At 46.7% G+C, this 12,410-nt stretch overlaps 1 protein-coding gene across 5 annotated transcripts in view; it reads right to left on the bottom strand.

Moving 5' to 3' along the window:
• CEP162 (centrosomal protein 162) overlaps window positions 1-11,501 on the bottom strand; it is an 88,595-nt gene extending 77,094 nt beyond the window's left edge. For 4 of the 5 annotated variants that reach the window (XM_053602600.1, XM_053602601.1, XM_053602602.1 and 1 more), the window contains exons 1-4: window positions 11,390-11,501; window positions 10,431-10,546; window positions 4,311-4,422; window positions 504-650 (exon numbers count right to left, since the gene is read on the bottom strand). In XM_053602600.1, the coding sequence (XP_053458575.1) occupies window positions 504-650; window positions 4,311-4,422; window positions 10,431-10,490 (319 nt within the window). In that variant the 5' untranslated portion in view covers window positions 10,491-10,546; window positions 11,390-11,501. Of the gene's footprint in view, window positions 1-503; window positions 651-4,310; window positions 4,423-10,430; window positions 10,547-11,389 lie in introns of those variants that run through there. The other variant, XM_053602604.1, reaches the window with a different exon arrangement.
• Between the last annotated feature and the right edge of the window lie 909 nt (window positions 11,502-12,410).

The following is a 12,410-nucleotide window of genomic DNA, read 5'->3' as shown; positions in this document are numbered from 1 at the left end:
AGAGACAGAGTCTCACTGTACCGCCCTTGGTAGAGTGCCGTGGCGTCACACGGCTCACAGCAACCTCTAAGTCTTGGGCTTACGCGATTCTCTTGCCTCAGCCTCCCGAGCAGCTGGGACTACAGGCGCCCGCCACAACGCCCGGCTATTTTTTGGCTGCAGTTTGGCCGGGGCTGGGTTTGAACCCGCCACCCTCGGTATATGGGGCCGGCGCCCTACTCACTGAGCCACAGGCGCCGCCCAATGATGCATTTTTTCACATTATATAAATTTAAAAATTTTTTTAAAATACTTAATCTCTCATTCACCAAACACAGATTCATAGTCATACTGAATATGTAAGTTTAAGTCTTCTCTAGAGTTGTAATTCTCAGCCTCTAGGAAGACACTAAACCTGTCTACATGTTTTAGTAAAGGAGGCTTGAGAGAGTTAGGACTTAATTTTTGTGACTCTGAATGTAAGCATTGTCGTCAATGATGCAACTGTGACTCACGTTTCTTACCGTTTGTTTCTAAGCTGTCCACACTTAAGATAGAGGTTCCACTGCTTTTAAGAAACTGAATATTTTCAGCAGACTCCTCTTCTGTACCCACAACAGACTGAGAAATCTTCTTTGTTTTCAAAAAGCTTACATGTGTTCCAAGCTGTCCTAGGAATACAATTTAATATAGTTGACTGTTTTTGTTCAGAGAATTGTTCTGATCAGTATGACAACACAGTAATACTGTTACACTAATCTGTACAGCAGCTACAAAATAAAACTTGCTCTATCAAGTAAAAATCCACCAGACAAAAGACAAATTAAGATTCTATTTGATTGCAGCGTATCTTATTAAATAGGATATTTTAAGCATTTGCATAATGAGACAAGATTCTTACACATTATTTTGAAGCACAAGCACTGAATACATTATACTGTGCACCTTAAAGGGTATCAAAAGAGACTGGGGTAGAAAGTTTATTCAGAAAAAGAGTAACAGAGAACTTTTCAACTTAGAGAAAAATACCAACATTCAGGTATATGAAGGTCACAGAATGCCAAGCAGATTTCACCCACACAAGACCAACTCATGGCATTTGATTATCAGTTCCCAAAGGTCATGGGAAGCAGGAAAAAAAAATAACATATAAAGGAAGGAGTGCTGGGTGTCACAGGCCAGGAGAGAGTGGCTGGACACGCAAGGAAAAAAGAAAAATAACATATAAAGGAAGGAGTTCCGGGTGTCACAGGCCAGGAGAGAGAGGCTGGATATGCTCAAAGTGCTGAAGGAAAAAAATCTTTTTTTTTTTGTAGAGACAGAGTCTCACTTTGTTGCCCCCAGTAGAGCACCATGGCATCACAGCTCACAGCAACCTCCAGCTCTTGGGCTTAGGCGATTCTCTTGCCTCAGCCTCCCGAGTAGCTGGGACTACAGGCGCCCTCCACAACACCCAGCTATTTTTTGTTGCAGTTTGGCCCAGGCTGGGTTTGAACCTGCCACCCTCGGCATATGGGGCCGGGGCCCTCCTCACTGAGCCACAGGCGCCGCCCTGAAGGAAAAAAGTCTTACCCAAGAGGTCAGAGAAGGTGCAGGGCTGGGGTGGGTGGTGGCGTGAGGTCACCGGCTTTTAGGCTGAGTGAAATGAGAAACGATTAGAGGAAGCAGACGGCTATGACGTGAAGTCAACAAAATCTTTGGTGTAAGAACTCTTAGGAACTCGGATGACAGGTTACTACACGGATTAGCCATGTGGTTAATGACGTCACCAAGCATTAGGAGAAACGGAAACTGACAGTGACACAGCAGATAAAATGTGAGGAATGAGGACTAGCAGCCTGGAGACAGGTAGACAAGTGTGTGGAGGAGGGCCTGGGAGCAGCACAACACCCCTTCCCAGGTCCTAACAGGACACGGGGGACAGAAACGTGCAACAGGAGGGTCCACAGAGGAGCATCATGCATGAATCACAGCTCTGAGTGTTTTGCAGGAAATGTTCACATGGTAACTGGGGTGGGGAGCACACCATACCTAGGAAAACTGAGCACAGATCTTGGGAGGAAGTCACGCTTCTGCTAAGACATGAGGGGAGAGTAGAAAGTGACCAGTGAAGCGGGCCCAGGGGACAGCTACAGTGGGTGCAGAGGCTAGACAGGGGAGGGGGCAGGCTGCACGCGAGGTGCCAAGAGACCGGTGAGGCTGCACCTGAGAGTGGGGGTCGGTCTGGGGGCACAGAGCCTAGAACAGGAGGTCATGCTCCGGCTAAGCTGTCCCTCAGAGGCCAGCGTGGACTTCAGCTCTTTATTCCAAGAGCTGTAGAAAATACTGTAAAAGGGATACAATATCAAAATTTCCTTAAACTTCTATATTTGTTGTAAAAAACGAATACATGGAAAAGGTGAGTAATTATAATGTATGAAATAAACATTAACATTAGAAAAGGTATCACTTTATAAGAAACCTTATTAGGAGGTCATAAATTCTGATTTCAATTTCCTAATTTGTGACGTTTTGGGTTCAGAATCAATTTATTTTATGGCTCTGAGAGAATAACGGTTTTACAGGAAAAATATCTTCCACACAATTGCAGAACACCCAGACACGTACCTATAGACTTCAGATGAAAAGGTGTGTGCCGAGGCTGGGTGCTGCAGCGGCAGCTTGTCCAGGGTCTCACCCTGACTCTGAAGCTGGACTCAGGGATGAGACTCATATCAACCAAACTCACAGGCGACTGACATAACAGAAGCCAGGACCCAGTCAGTTATTCCTAATGAGGAGCATGGCCAGCAAAAGAACCAAACAGTTCACCCTCTAAGCAGAACATTTTATCCCGCACAATAGGAAAAAAGGCAACTCTAATGTAGAAGTTGCTTGACAGAGCGTTTAGCACTGGGTTGTATTTAGAATGTTGAGGCATTCCTCCTCTTCTCCAGGGGGGTGTTCAATTCTTCCCCAGAAGCTTCTACACTCCTGACAGCAGAAAACTGTATCCTAGGACTTACTGTTCAGAACATAATATAAACTCAATAAACATTTGTGATTGGACCAGGACCAGATTACACCCTGGGGCAGAGAAGCCCTCCTGTGCTAAGTAGACATTGTTAAAGTTTGCTTCTTGACTATCCTTCTTTGCTTATTTTAATAATCAAATATGTTTTTGATGGATATATTTTTTAAAAAAATCATTAATACCTGTAGTTGCCTTCCATGGAAGTCTTTATGGTATGGGAGCTATTTTTCCTCTTTAGTGTAAGTTTGTCTATTTCTGTTCTGATTCGTTATCTTCTAGGAAAAAAGGCTTTAATGTTATTTAATTGTTGACAAATACTTGTCAACAATTCCAATGGTACTTCATTATCCTTATTAAGAACCAAAAGAGAAAAAGATCCCAGAACAGAACTCTTCCATGTTAACGTTAACATTGCTGCATGGTTGGGAATTTATGAAAAAATACACTGAATTTTTTAGTGAGTCTTTACTTAATATACCATATTAAGAAGAACAGAGAGGTGACTGTCAATCTACTCCAACATTCATTTATTAAACACACTCATTGGGCAGCACCTGTGGCTCAGTGGATAGGGTGCTGGCCCCATTTCCCGAGGGTGGCAGTTTTGAACCCGGCCCCAGCCAAACTGCAACAAAAAATAGCCGGGTGTTGTGGTAGGGACCTGTAGTCCCAGCTACTTGGGAGGCTGAGGCAAGAGAATCGCTTAAGCCCAGGAGTTGGAGGTTGCTGCGAGCTGTGATGCCACAGCACTCTACTGAGGGCAACAAAAAGAGACTCTGTCTCTACAAAAAAATAAAAAATAAAAAACAAAACACACTCATTATCTAGTGTTGAGGGTCAGGGGATACAAGAAAAAGACAGCGACTCCTAACCTCCCAAAGTTCCCAACTTCAGGAGGAGCCCTAAGATTACAACCATTAAAACAATAACTAGCGCTAGACGGTGCTGTGACGTCAAAACAAAGGAGAAATGAACTGCGACCCAGAACCAGCAGAGCTAGTGAAGACCTGAGACAGGCAGTGATCCCGAACGCCACTGGGCAAGAAGCAGAGGGGAAAGGCGTCCCCAGGGCAAGAAGCAGGAGCTGAGGCAGAGGCCTGGCGACCGCGTCTGCAGGAGATAAAGACAGACGCTGGGCACAGGAAGCCGCTCAGTTTATGCAGAGCTTATAAATTGCACAAACCTCAAACCTCAGAAACCCAAACATCAGTATTATCTTCTTTATGTATTTATAGTGTAGCAACAAAATCCATATTTAAAAGTCTTGACTGACCCCTAGTGGTTAAAAGATCTGAAACTGAAACTCAGCAATCCTTACCACCGTCTTCAAAGTCCTCTTCAGTTACCCACCACGGCACTGTGCCTTTCTTCATTTCTTTTTTAGTTTGTCTAGGAGTTTTGTTTGAATTTTCAAAGGAATCATCTGAAAGCTGAATCAGATACAGGTTACTGAATTTTAAAATACATTGTTAATTTAAGAAACCCAGAGGTATAGTATAAATGATTCTGTTCTCTCACAGTTCAACAGTCATGAAGACAATAACTCAGTGGCCTACCAACTCCTAGCTCTACACATGTGTGGCCATAAGAACTCACACATCAAGCCTACATCTCTGAGTATCGGTTTTATAATTAAACAAGTAAACCAAGAGAACAACAACAAAGAAATCAAACTTGATCAAGAAATCTGTTCGGGAAGAAGGAAGAACAAACCTCTGCTCCATATACTCGCTGAGGAGACCACAGCATCCTCTGGAAGGAGAGTCCAGATGAGGGAGAACCGAGTTTGGGGTGGAAAGGGCGATGGAGTTGGACAAAGAAACCAGCCTTCTGTTACAGTGACTAATCAACGTTTATGTGCCATTTTTTGCTCTTCCGATCCAAATTCTACAACAATCCTAAATCACCTACTTTAACCCAAACACCATCCTCCCTCTTAGCCACTAACGTGATCTCCCTTTTCACTGAGAAAATGAAGACCACCAGTCACACCCACCTTCCTTCCCTCACCACTCACTGGGCTCACCTGTGAAGGCCCTGCCCACGCTGCTCTGAGCAGAAAGGTCATCACCCCTAGCCCGCAGCCAGGTTCTTCCTCCCTGTCTGTCCCATGTCCAGGTTCCTCCTCCCTGTGTGTACAACGTCCTTACCCTCTTTCCTTCTCCCTCTCTCTGAGCTCACACCTGCTTAGCACGGGACCTGCAGGGCCCCGCACAGCACCTAGGACCACTGAGGGATGAAGGAATGCACTCTCGGCTCTACTTTGGAATAAGACAAAAGCAAAACAAAATGGAAGACTTCCTTTCCCCTCTACTTTGCATTTACATACCAACTTCTGCGTTCACTGCTCAAACCCTTAAAATCTGCTTCCCATCCCAAACACTGCTCCTCCAGGCACCATCAGCTTCCTGAAGGCCACAGATAAAGTGCCACTGTCAGTCAGCCTCCCTGATCACACCACAGGACGCGCCGCTCAGGGCAGCTCGTGCTCTTGAAACTCCCTACTCCAAACTCCAGCAGCATCGCTGCTCCCATGTTAGCCGTGGTCAACTTGTGGCCGCTCCCACCAGTCTATGTTAACTGCTTTTGGCTTTTTGTGCATTTCTTAAACATAAGACTTTTCCAGGACAACATATGCTCTTGATCCTTTTCTACTTCATTGTACATATTTTTTTCTGGGGAAGAAACCAACATTTATTACATGACTGGATCTACACTTAGTTTCTCTCACTTGGTCTTTAAACAATCCTACAGAGATTAGAGAGAAAACCGAAACCCTGAGACATTAAACAACTGGCACAAGTGGCTACTGTCATTACTGTTAGAGAGTGGGGTCTAAACTCAGGTCTCTGACTCAACCTGCCCACTTTCCACTGGGCCGTGGAGTCCCCCACCTGGAGTCCTGTTATCTGGGTGACCTCACAAACCTCCAAGATGACAACATACACCCATTTCCACTTGCCAAACAAAACATCTCTACTTCAATGACTTGTAAGAGTTTCAATTTTAAAATGTTCATGAAGAACTCACTGTCCTCATGACAACTACGTAGGAAGAAGGGAAGGAGTTTCTGAATTAGTTGCCTCACTTTCCTCTTAGCCTCTGAATATTACTTCACCTTGAGACGTTCCATTTCTCGCTCCTCCCACATTTTTCCAGGTTCTCTGTAACAGCCATAGTACCACTGACCATGCAGGGCGATGACAAAGAGCAGAAAAGAAAATGCAGCATGTCCACCCTCCTGCCCAACAGAGGCAGGTGTTCTCACCTTCAACAGCCTTCCACAGTGCTGCCCGGATCACCTTCATCAAAACACAACACAACCAAAGAGCTGTTGCTCAGGTGTTCACACTGTCAGGAAGGAGACGGAGAAGCTGGAACCCTAATAAACTAACACACAGCAGGTAGGAACGTAAAATGTCAGAGACCCTTTAGAAGATAGATAGTCTGGTAGTTCTTTAAAGGGTAAATATAAAGTTACCATATGACCCAGCAATTTGGCTCCTATGCATATATAAAACAGAATGAAAACATACATCCACACAAAAAATCTTAAGAGATTTTCATAGCAGCATCATTCATAATTGACAAAAAGTTACAAGAACCCAAATGTCCATCACCTGATAAGCAGAGAGGCAAAACACGGTCTATCTATTACGATTAAATATGATTCAGCTATAAAAAGAAATGAAGGATTAATTTAATTAAGCTTGCTAGCAAGCTTCCTGCCTTTTCCAAAATTCTAGCCTGCTGGGTCTGTGAGTACTCTGAGGAAAAAATGGTCATAGAAGAGACTGTGGTAAAGACTCAGAAAGACAGAGCAACTGGGTCGTCTCCTGTCTAGTAAACAGGCAAAGCTGATACCCACTATGGAGATTTGCATTTGCCTGGGGCAGAGACCAAGGGAATAGCTCGAGCCCTGAGATATGGGCAGAAGAGCTTATATCCCTTATTGCAGAGGAAGATCCTCTGTGTTGGTGATGGGAGGAAACCTCTCTCCCAGCAATTCCTCAGAGGAGATTAACGCTGGTGGCATTTTACTCCACAGGGAACTAGAGGAGTTTAACACCTCCCTGGAAATCTGTGTGTGTGATCTCAAGTGGGAGGCTCTCCCAATACAAGGCTCAGATTTCAGATTTCTCACAGCTACCCTTAAGGTTAATAACAGGAGGAGCTGACGTGCTCCCTCAGAGAAACTGCTGGCATCTTTGTTCCTTCCCTCTTCTTACCCACTGGACAAACAGACGTCAATAAAAGTAGAGTGGAGCAAACACTCGGTGCCACTGGTGGAATCCCACAAGCAGACACTGGACCCTTGAGTCCCCTCCTTTATTGCTGTGCTGTCTCACTGCCCTTGTTTCTAACTTCATATTTCCTCAGTTGCCTGCGGCCAGTTCCACAGGTCTTGGAGGACCCTGCCCCGGGGGCAGGACCCTGACACCACATAATATATAATTCTGACTCTATGAAATATCCATAACAGGAAAATCTTCAGAGATGGAAAGTAGACTGCTGGTTGCCAAAGGCTGGGGAAGGGAGGAAGAGGAGCTGGAGGTTATTGCTAACCAATTTGGAGAATCTTTCTGGGTGACTGTGGTGATGGCTACAGAACTCAGAAAAGAGAGCACAACTCTACACTGTATACTTCAAATGAGTAAATTATATGCTGTGTGAATTACATCTCAATAAAACTATGTACTAAAAAGTTGGTACCACACCTCCCCTAAAGACAAACACATGTAAACTATGTCTTTGAATAAACTGTTTGAACAATAATTCATCAAAATGACCAAAGAAGTTCCTATGACTCTAAAATTATGATTTTCATTGTTGAGAATGAAACACTGCCTCACTCAAATCCCTGTCATGAGATAACAGCTTTTGAGTTGAGGGTGCTGTGAGAGGGGAGAAGGGAGATACGGAGGGATATGGAGGGGCAGGGAGGGGGGTAGTGCTGGCGAGAGTGCATGTTGGGAGGGTGGTGAGGGGTATACAGCACGCGTTCCAGAGGCCTGTACTGCTGACTGTCTTATTACAAGGAGCAGACTTCCTATAAATTTCATTTTCAAAATATACCTGAATTTGAGACTAAAAAAATTAACCTTTCAAAAGGGAAGTGACGCCCATTCTGAGTTCCTATTACATCCTGGCAATTGGTAGAGTTTTTTTTTAATCCTTAAAACAATCGTACAAAGTAGGCATTATTTTTCCAATTATATGGTGAAACTGAGGTTTTCTCTCACTATAGCAAACTCCCTCTATGAATAAGCATTACTAACAGTTACAATGTGACTCTTGAATGTTCCATAAAGGTCCTCTACTTATACAAATGCAGTCATGCGTCATTTAGCCATGGGGATATGTTCTGAGAAATGCCTTATTATGCGATTTCATTGTTGTGAGAACATCACAGAGTCCATATATGTACATGTGGATGGTACAGCCTCCTCCTACACACCTAGGTAACAGGGTGTAGCCTGTGGTCCTTGGCTCAAACCTGTGCAGCATGTTACCAGACTGAACACTGCAGGCAACCAACACAGGGCAAGTTATCTGTGTGCCTAAACATATGAGAGGAAACATGCCCATATAGGGGAGCATGTCCATGTAGACAGCATGCCCGTGTAGGGGACCACACCTGTATGGGGAAGACGTGCATATAGGGGAGCACGCCTTATAGGGAGCACACCCGCATAGGGGTGCATGTCCATATAGGGAGCACGCCTGTATAGGGAGCACACCCACATAGGGGCGCATGTCCGTATAGGGAGCACACCTGTATAGGGAGCACACCCGCATAGGGGCGCATGTCCGTATAGGGAGCACATCTGTATAGAGAGCATGCCTCTATAGGGAGCACACATGTATAGGGAGCATGCCTGTATAGGGAGCATACCCGCATAGGAGCACATGTCCGTATAGGGAGCACACCTGTATAGGAGCACACCTGTGTAGGGAGCATACCTGTGTAGGGAGCATGCCCATGTAGAGAGCACGCCTGTATAGGAGCACACCTGTATAGGGAGCATGCTCGTATAGGGAGCACACCTGTATAGGGAGCATGCCCATGTAGAGAGCACACCTGTATAGGAGCACACCTGTATAGGGAGCATGCCAATGTAGAGAGCACGCCTGTATAGGAGCACACCTGTATAGGGAGCATGCTCGTATAGGGAGCACACATGTATAGGGAGCATGCCCATGTAGGGAGCATGCCTCTATAGGGAGACACATGTATAGGGAGCACGCCTGTGTAGGGAGCCCGCCCATATGTGGAGCACACCGTATGGGGAGCACACCCATATAGGGCAGCCCTGATACAGTCTTATGGGACCACTGTGTGCATGTGTTCCATCATTGATGAAACCATTATGTGGAGCATGATGACTATACATTTTATCATTCAATGAGTATTATTAAACATCTTTTAGGAAATGCAGATACAGCAGTGATCATACAGCCATCGTAACAGACCACACACCCTTACAATGGGAAGCAGAAAACAGATTCACACAACAAAGTAATGAATATGCTCGCATCACATGTGGAATTAAATACACGGCACACTGAGAAGTGACTTGGTGGTACTTTTTACTGGACAAAGACATGTCACTACCCACTCTCTGAGGTCGTATAAGATCTTCACCAGTGAGGTGAAGAATAAGGGAACAGCTGGTGCAAAGTCCCTGAGGTAAAATGAGCTTGAAATGTCTGTGTAGAAAAAAAGGCCACTGTAGGATAAACAAAATGGATGAGAGGGAGAGTGATATAAAATCAGTGAGGTCCACATGAGCAAAATCATGAAGGGTTTAATGAGCCACAGTAAGGAGTCTGGGTTTTACTCTACATGTGATATGAGACCAGGTGAATTTTACACTGGGAGGAGCAGCAGCAGACCCACATAACACAGTTCTGTGGTGAAATACTGGGACACCTGAAGCAGACCCACGTGACACACTTGTGTGGGGAGATACTGGGACACCTGAAGCAGACCTACGTGACACACTTGTGTGGGGAGATACTGGGACACCTGAAGCAGACCCACGTAACACACTTGTGTGGTGAAATACTGGGACACCTGAAGCAGACCCACGTAACACACTTGTGTGGGGAGATACTGGGACACCTGAAGCAGACCCATGTGACACACTTGTGTGGCGAGATACTGGGACACCTGAAGCAGACCCACGTGACACACTACTGTGCGTGAGAGACACTAGACACCAGCTGGGATATGGGGTAGCTACCCAGCTGAGATGAAGGTGTACTAGCAGATGGTAAAGAATAGAGAAAAAGCTAGGGGAGGTGACAGGTGTATTCTGGTGGCAACACTGACAGTGTGAGAGGATGGACTTTATCTCTGAGGTGAAAGAATTAAAGGATAAGTTTTTATTGGACAAATTACAATATGTAGTAGCTTTTAAAAATACAAACTTACCTCTTTCATAAACTGTTCAAACTCTTTATCCATCTCTTCTTTGGAATAGTGAGCCATCATCAGTAATTTTGATATCCCAAAGTAAACATCCTAAAGCAGTTACATCACTGGAAGCACTAAATGACAAGAGACAAACGTCTTTTGGGGAAATTCATCAAATCATGAAAACAACCAGACTTAAACTGCAGACGGTTCTGTTATGATTTAGTATTATACACAGCCACAATTACTGACCAGTAAGGTCAAGAGATTCCTAATTCACTAAGTAAACAGGCTTGGAATAGCGTCTTTGACAGTCGGCCTTCTTTTCACTGTCCAGAATTATATTTTCATTGGTTGACATCATCATTAAAACCATTTCGGATACCTGCATTTTGTGTGTTTGTATATTATTTAATAACTTCTCTCACACATATCAGGTTTTTTCCCAATCCCTGTTGACAGTTTTGTAAAACAGTCTACAGAAAGGGGGATGCTTCCAAACAGAAAGGGGGATGCTTCCAAACACAAAGAGAATGCATTCAGACTTAGAATACTTAAAAGAATGAAATTAATGGAGGGCACAAATCAGCAGTTTCCAGGCGACAGACAGCCGACAAAGCCCCGCGCCCGGGTCCAGAGCGACGCAGACCCTCGCCCACCGGCCGGCCCGCCCTGGGACCTTCAGCGCCGGCAGCTCGGACACAGCCTCCTCCGCAGCGGCGGGCGGGCTGGGCCGGCGCCCCGGGCCGCACCTGCCGGTTCTCACCAGCACCAGCGGTCAGTCCCGGCCGCTGCGGTCCCTGTCCCCAGACAACAGCGGCAGAGGCGGCCCCGCTGAAAGGCCCCAGCCCGGCGGCGTCCGCCTGGAGGGGGATGTGACACGGCTGCGACAACACTGGGTCACCGGAACCCTCGTCCGGGGTCCACGGCCCAGCCCCGCCGCGGGGGCCGAGCGGGAGCGCCCCTCCAGGTCTCACCTGTCTCCGCGTCCGAATTCCGCGCCTTCCCGGAAGGCCTGCGGAGCCTGCCGGTTGCCAGGGCAACAGGCGCAGCGTGCGGAGTCACATGACCCATGTTGTCACTTGACGCCAGGCCCCACCGGACCGCCGTGCCTTACGACGCCTTTGCCAGCCCGGAGGGAACACGCGTGACCTAGGACGCTGGAGCTGGGGAGGGGCGCCGCGCGGTCGTGCCGGCCGGCCCGGTCGCCTAAGCACTGTATTCTCCTCGGAAGCGAAGGCGTGGGGTCTATTGGATTTCCTTCCCGAGCAAGGAAATCTGGCGGTGGTGAGAGACGGACCTGCCAGGAAGAATCGTGCCGCCGGGACGAGGGCCCCGCGGCGCCGCCTAGCGGGCGGGAGGCTGACGGTGCGCGGACGCGAAGCTGGTGGCGCGGGTGGGACGACGTCATCACAGCGCGCCCGGCCCGCCTCCGGACTCCGGGCCTCCCCTGACACCAGCCTCCGCCGCCGTCCCGCTGAACGGACTCTTAAAATTTTTTAGAGACGGGGTCTCTCTGTGTTGCTCAGGCTGGTCTTGAACTTCGGGTCTCAAAGGATCCTTCTGCCTCTGCCTCCCACAGTGCTGGGATTAGAGGTGTGAGCCACCGCGCGGGCCCGTGATCCTAAGATGCGCTGCTCACCCCACAGCGTCTCTGCTTTCCCGCTTCCCCCACTTCTCAGTCTATAGTGGCATTTTACTTCCTTGATTTTAATCTTTTTTCCTTTCTTACCTCTCTCTCTCTCTCCCCCTCTCCTCTTTTGTTTCTCTTATTTTCTCCTTTCACGCAACATACGCAGGCCTTTTGGAGATAGCATCCGGGATAGTGAAAGTAAAATCTACAACAATTGAGGACTCTGTTGGTGGTAGGCACAGTTCGGGACCTTATTTCCAGCCTGGACTTTTCATTTGACGGGTGTTTATTGCCATCCAAATGTGTAGAGGCCAGGACTGTGCTCCACAATACGATGTGAATAATAGATATTGCTGTGGTACTTA

Source organism: Nycticebus coucang, chromosome 9 (genome assembly GCF_027406575.1).
Source record: "Nycticebus coucang isolate mNycCou1 chromosome 9, mNycCou1.pri, whole genome shotgun sequence".
Lineage (NCBI taxonomy): Eukaryota > Metazoa > Chordata > Mammalia > Primates > Lorisidae > Nycticebus > Nycticebus coucang.
This window is presented reverse-complemented; position numbering and strand designations above follow the sequence as displayed.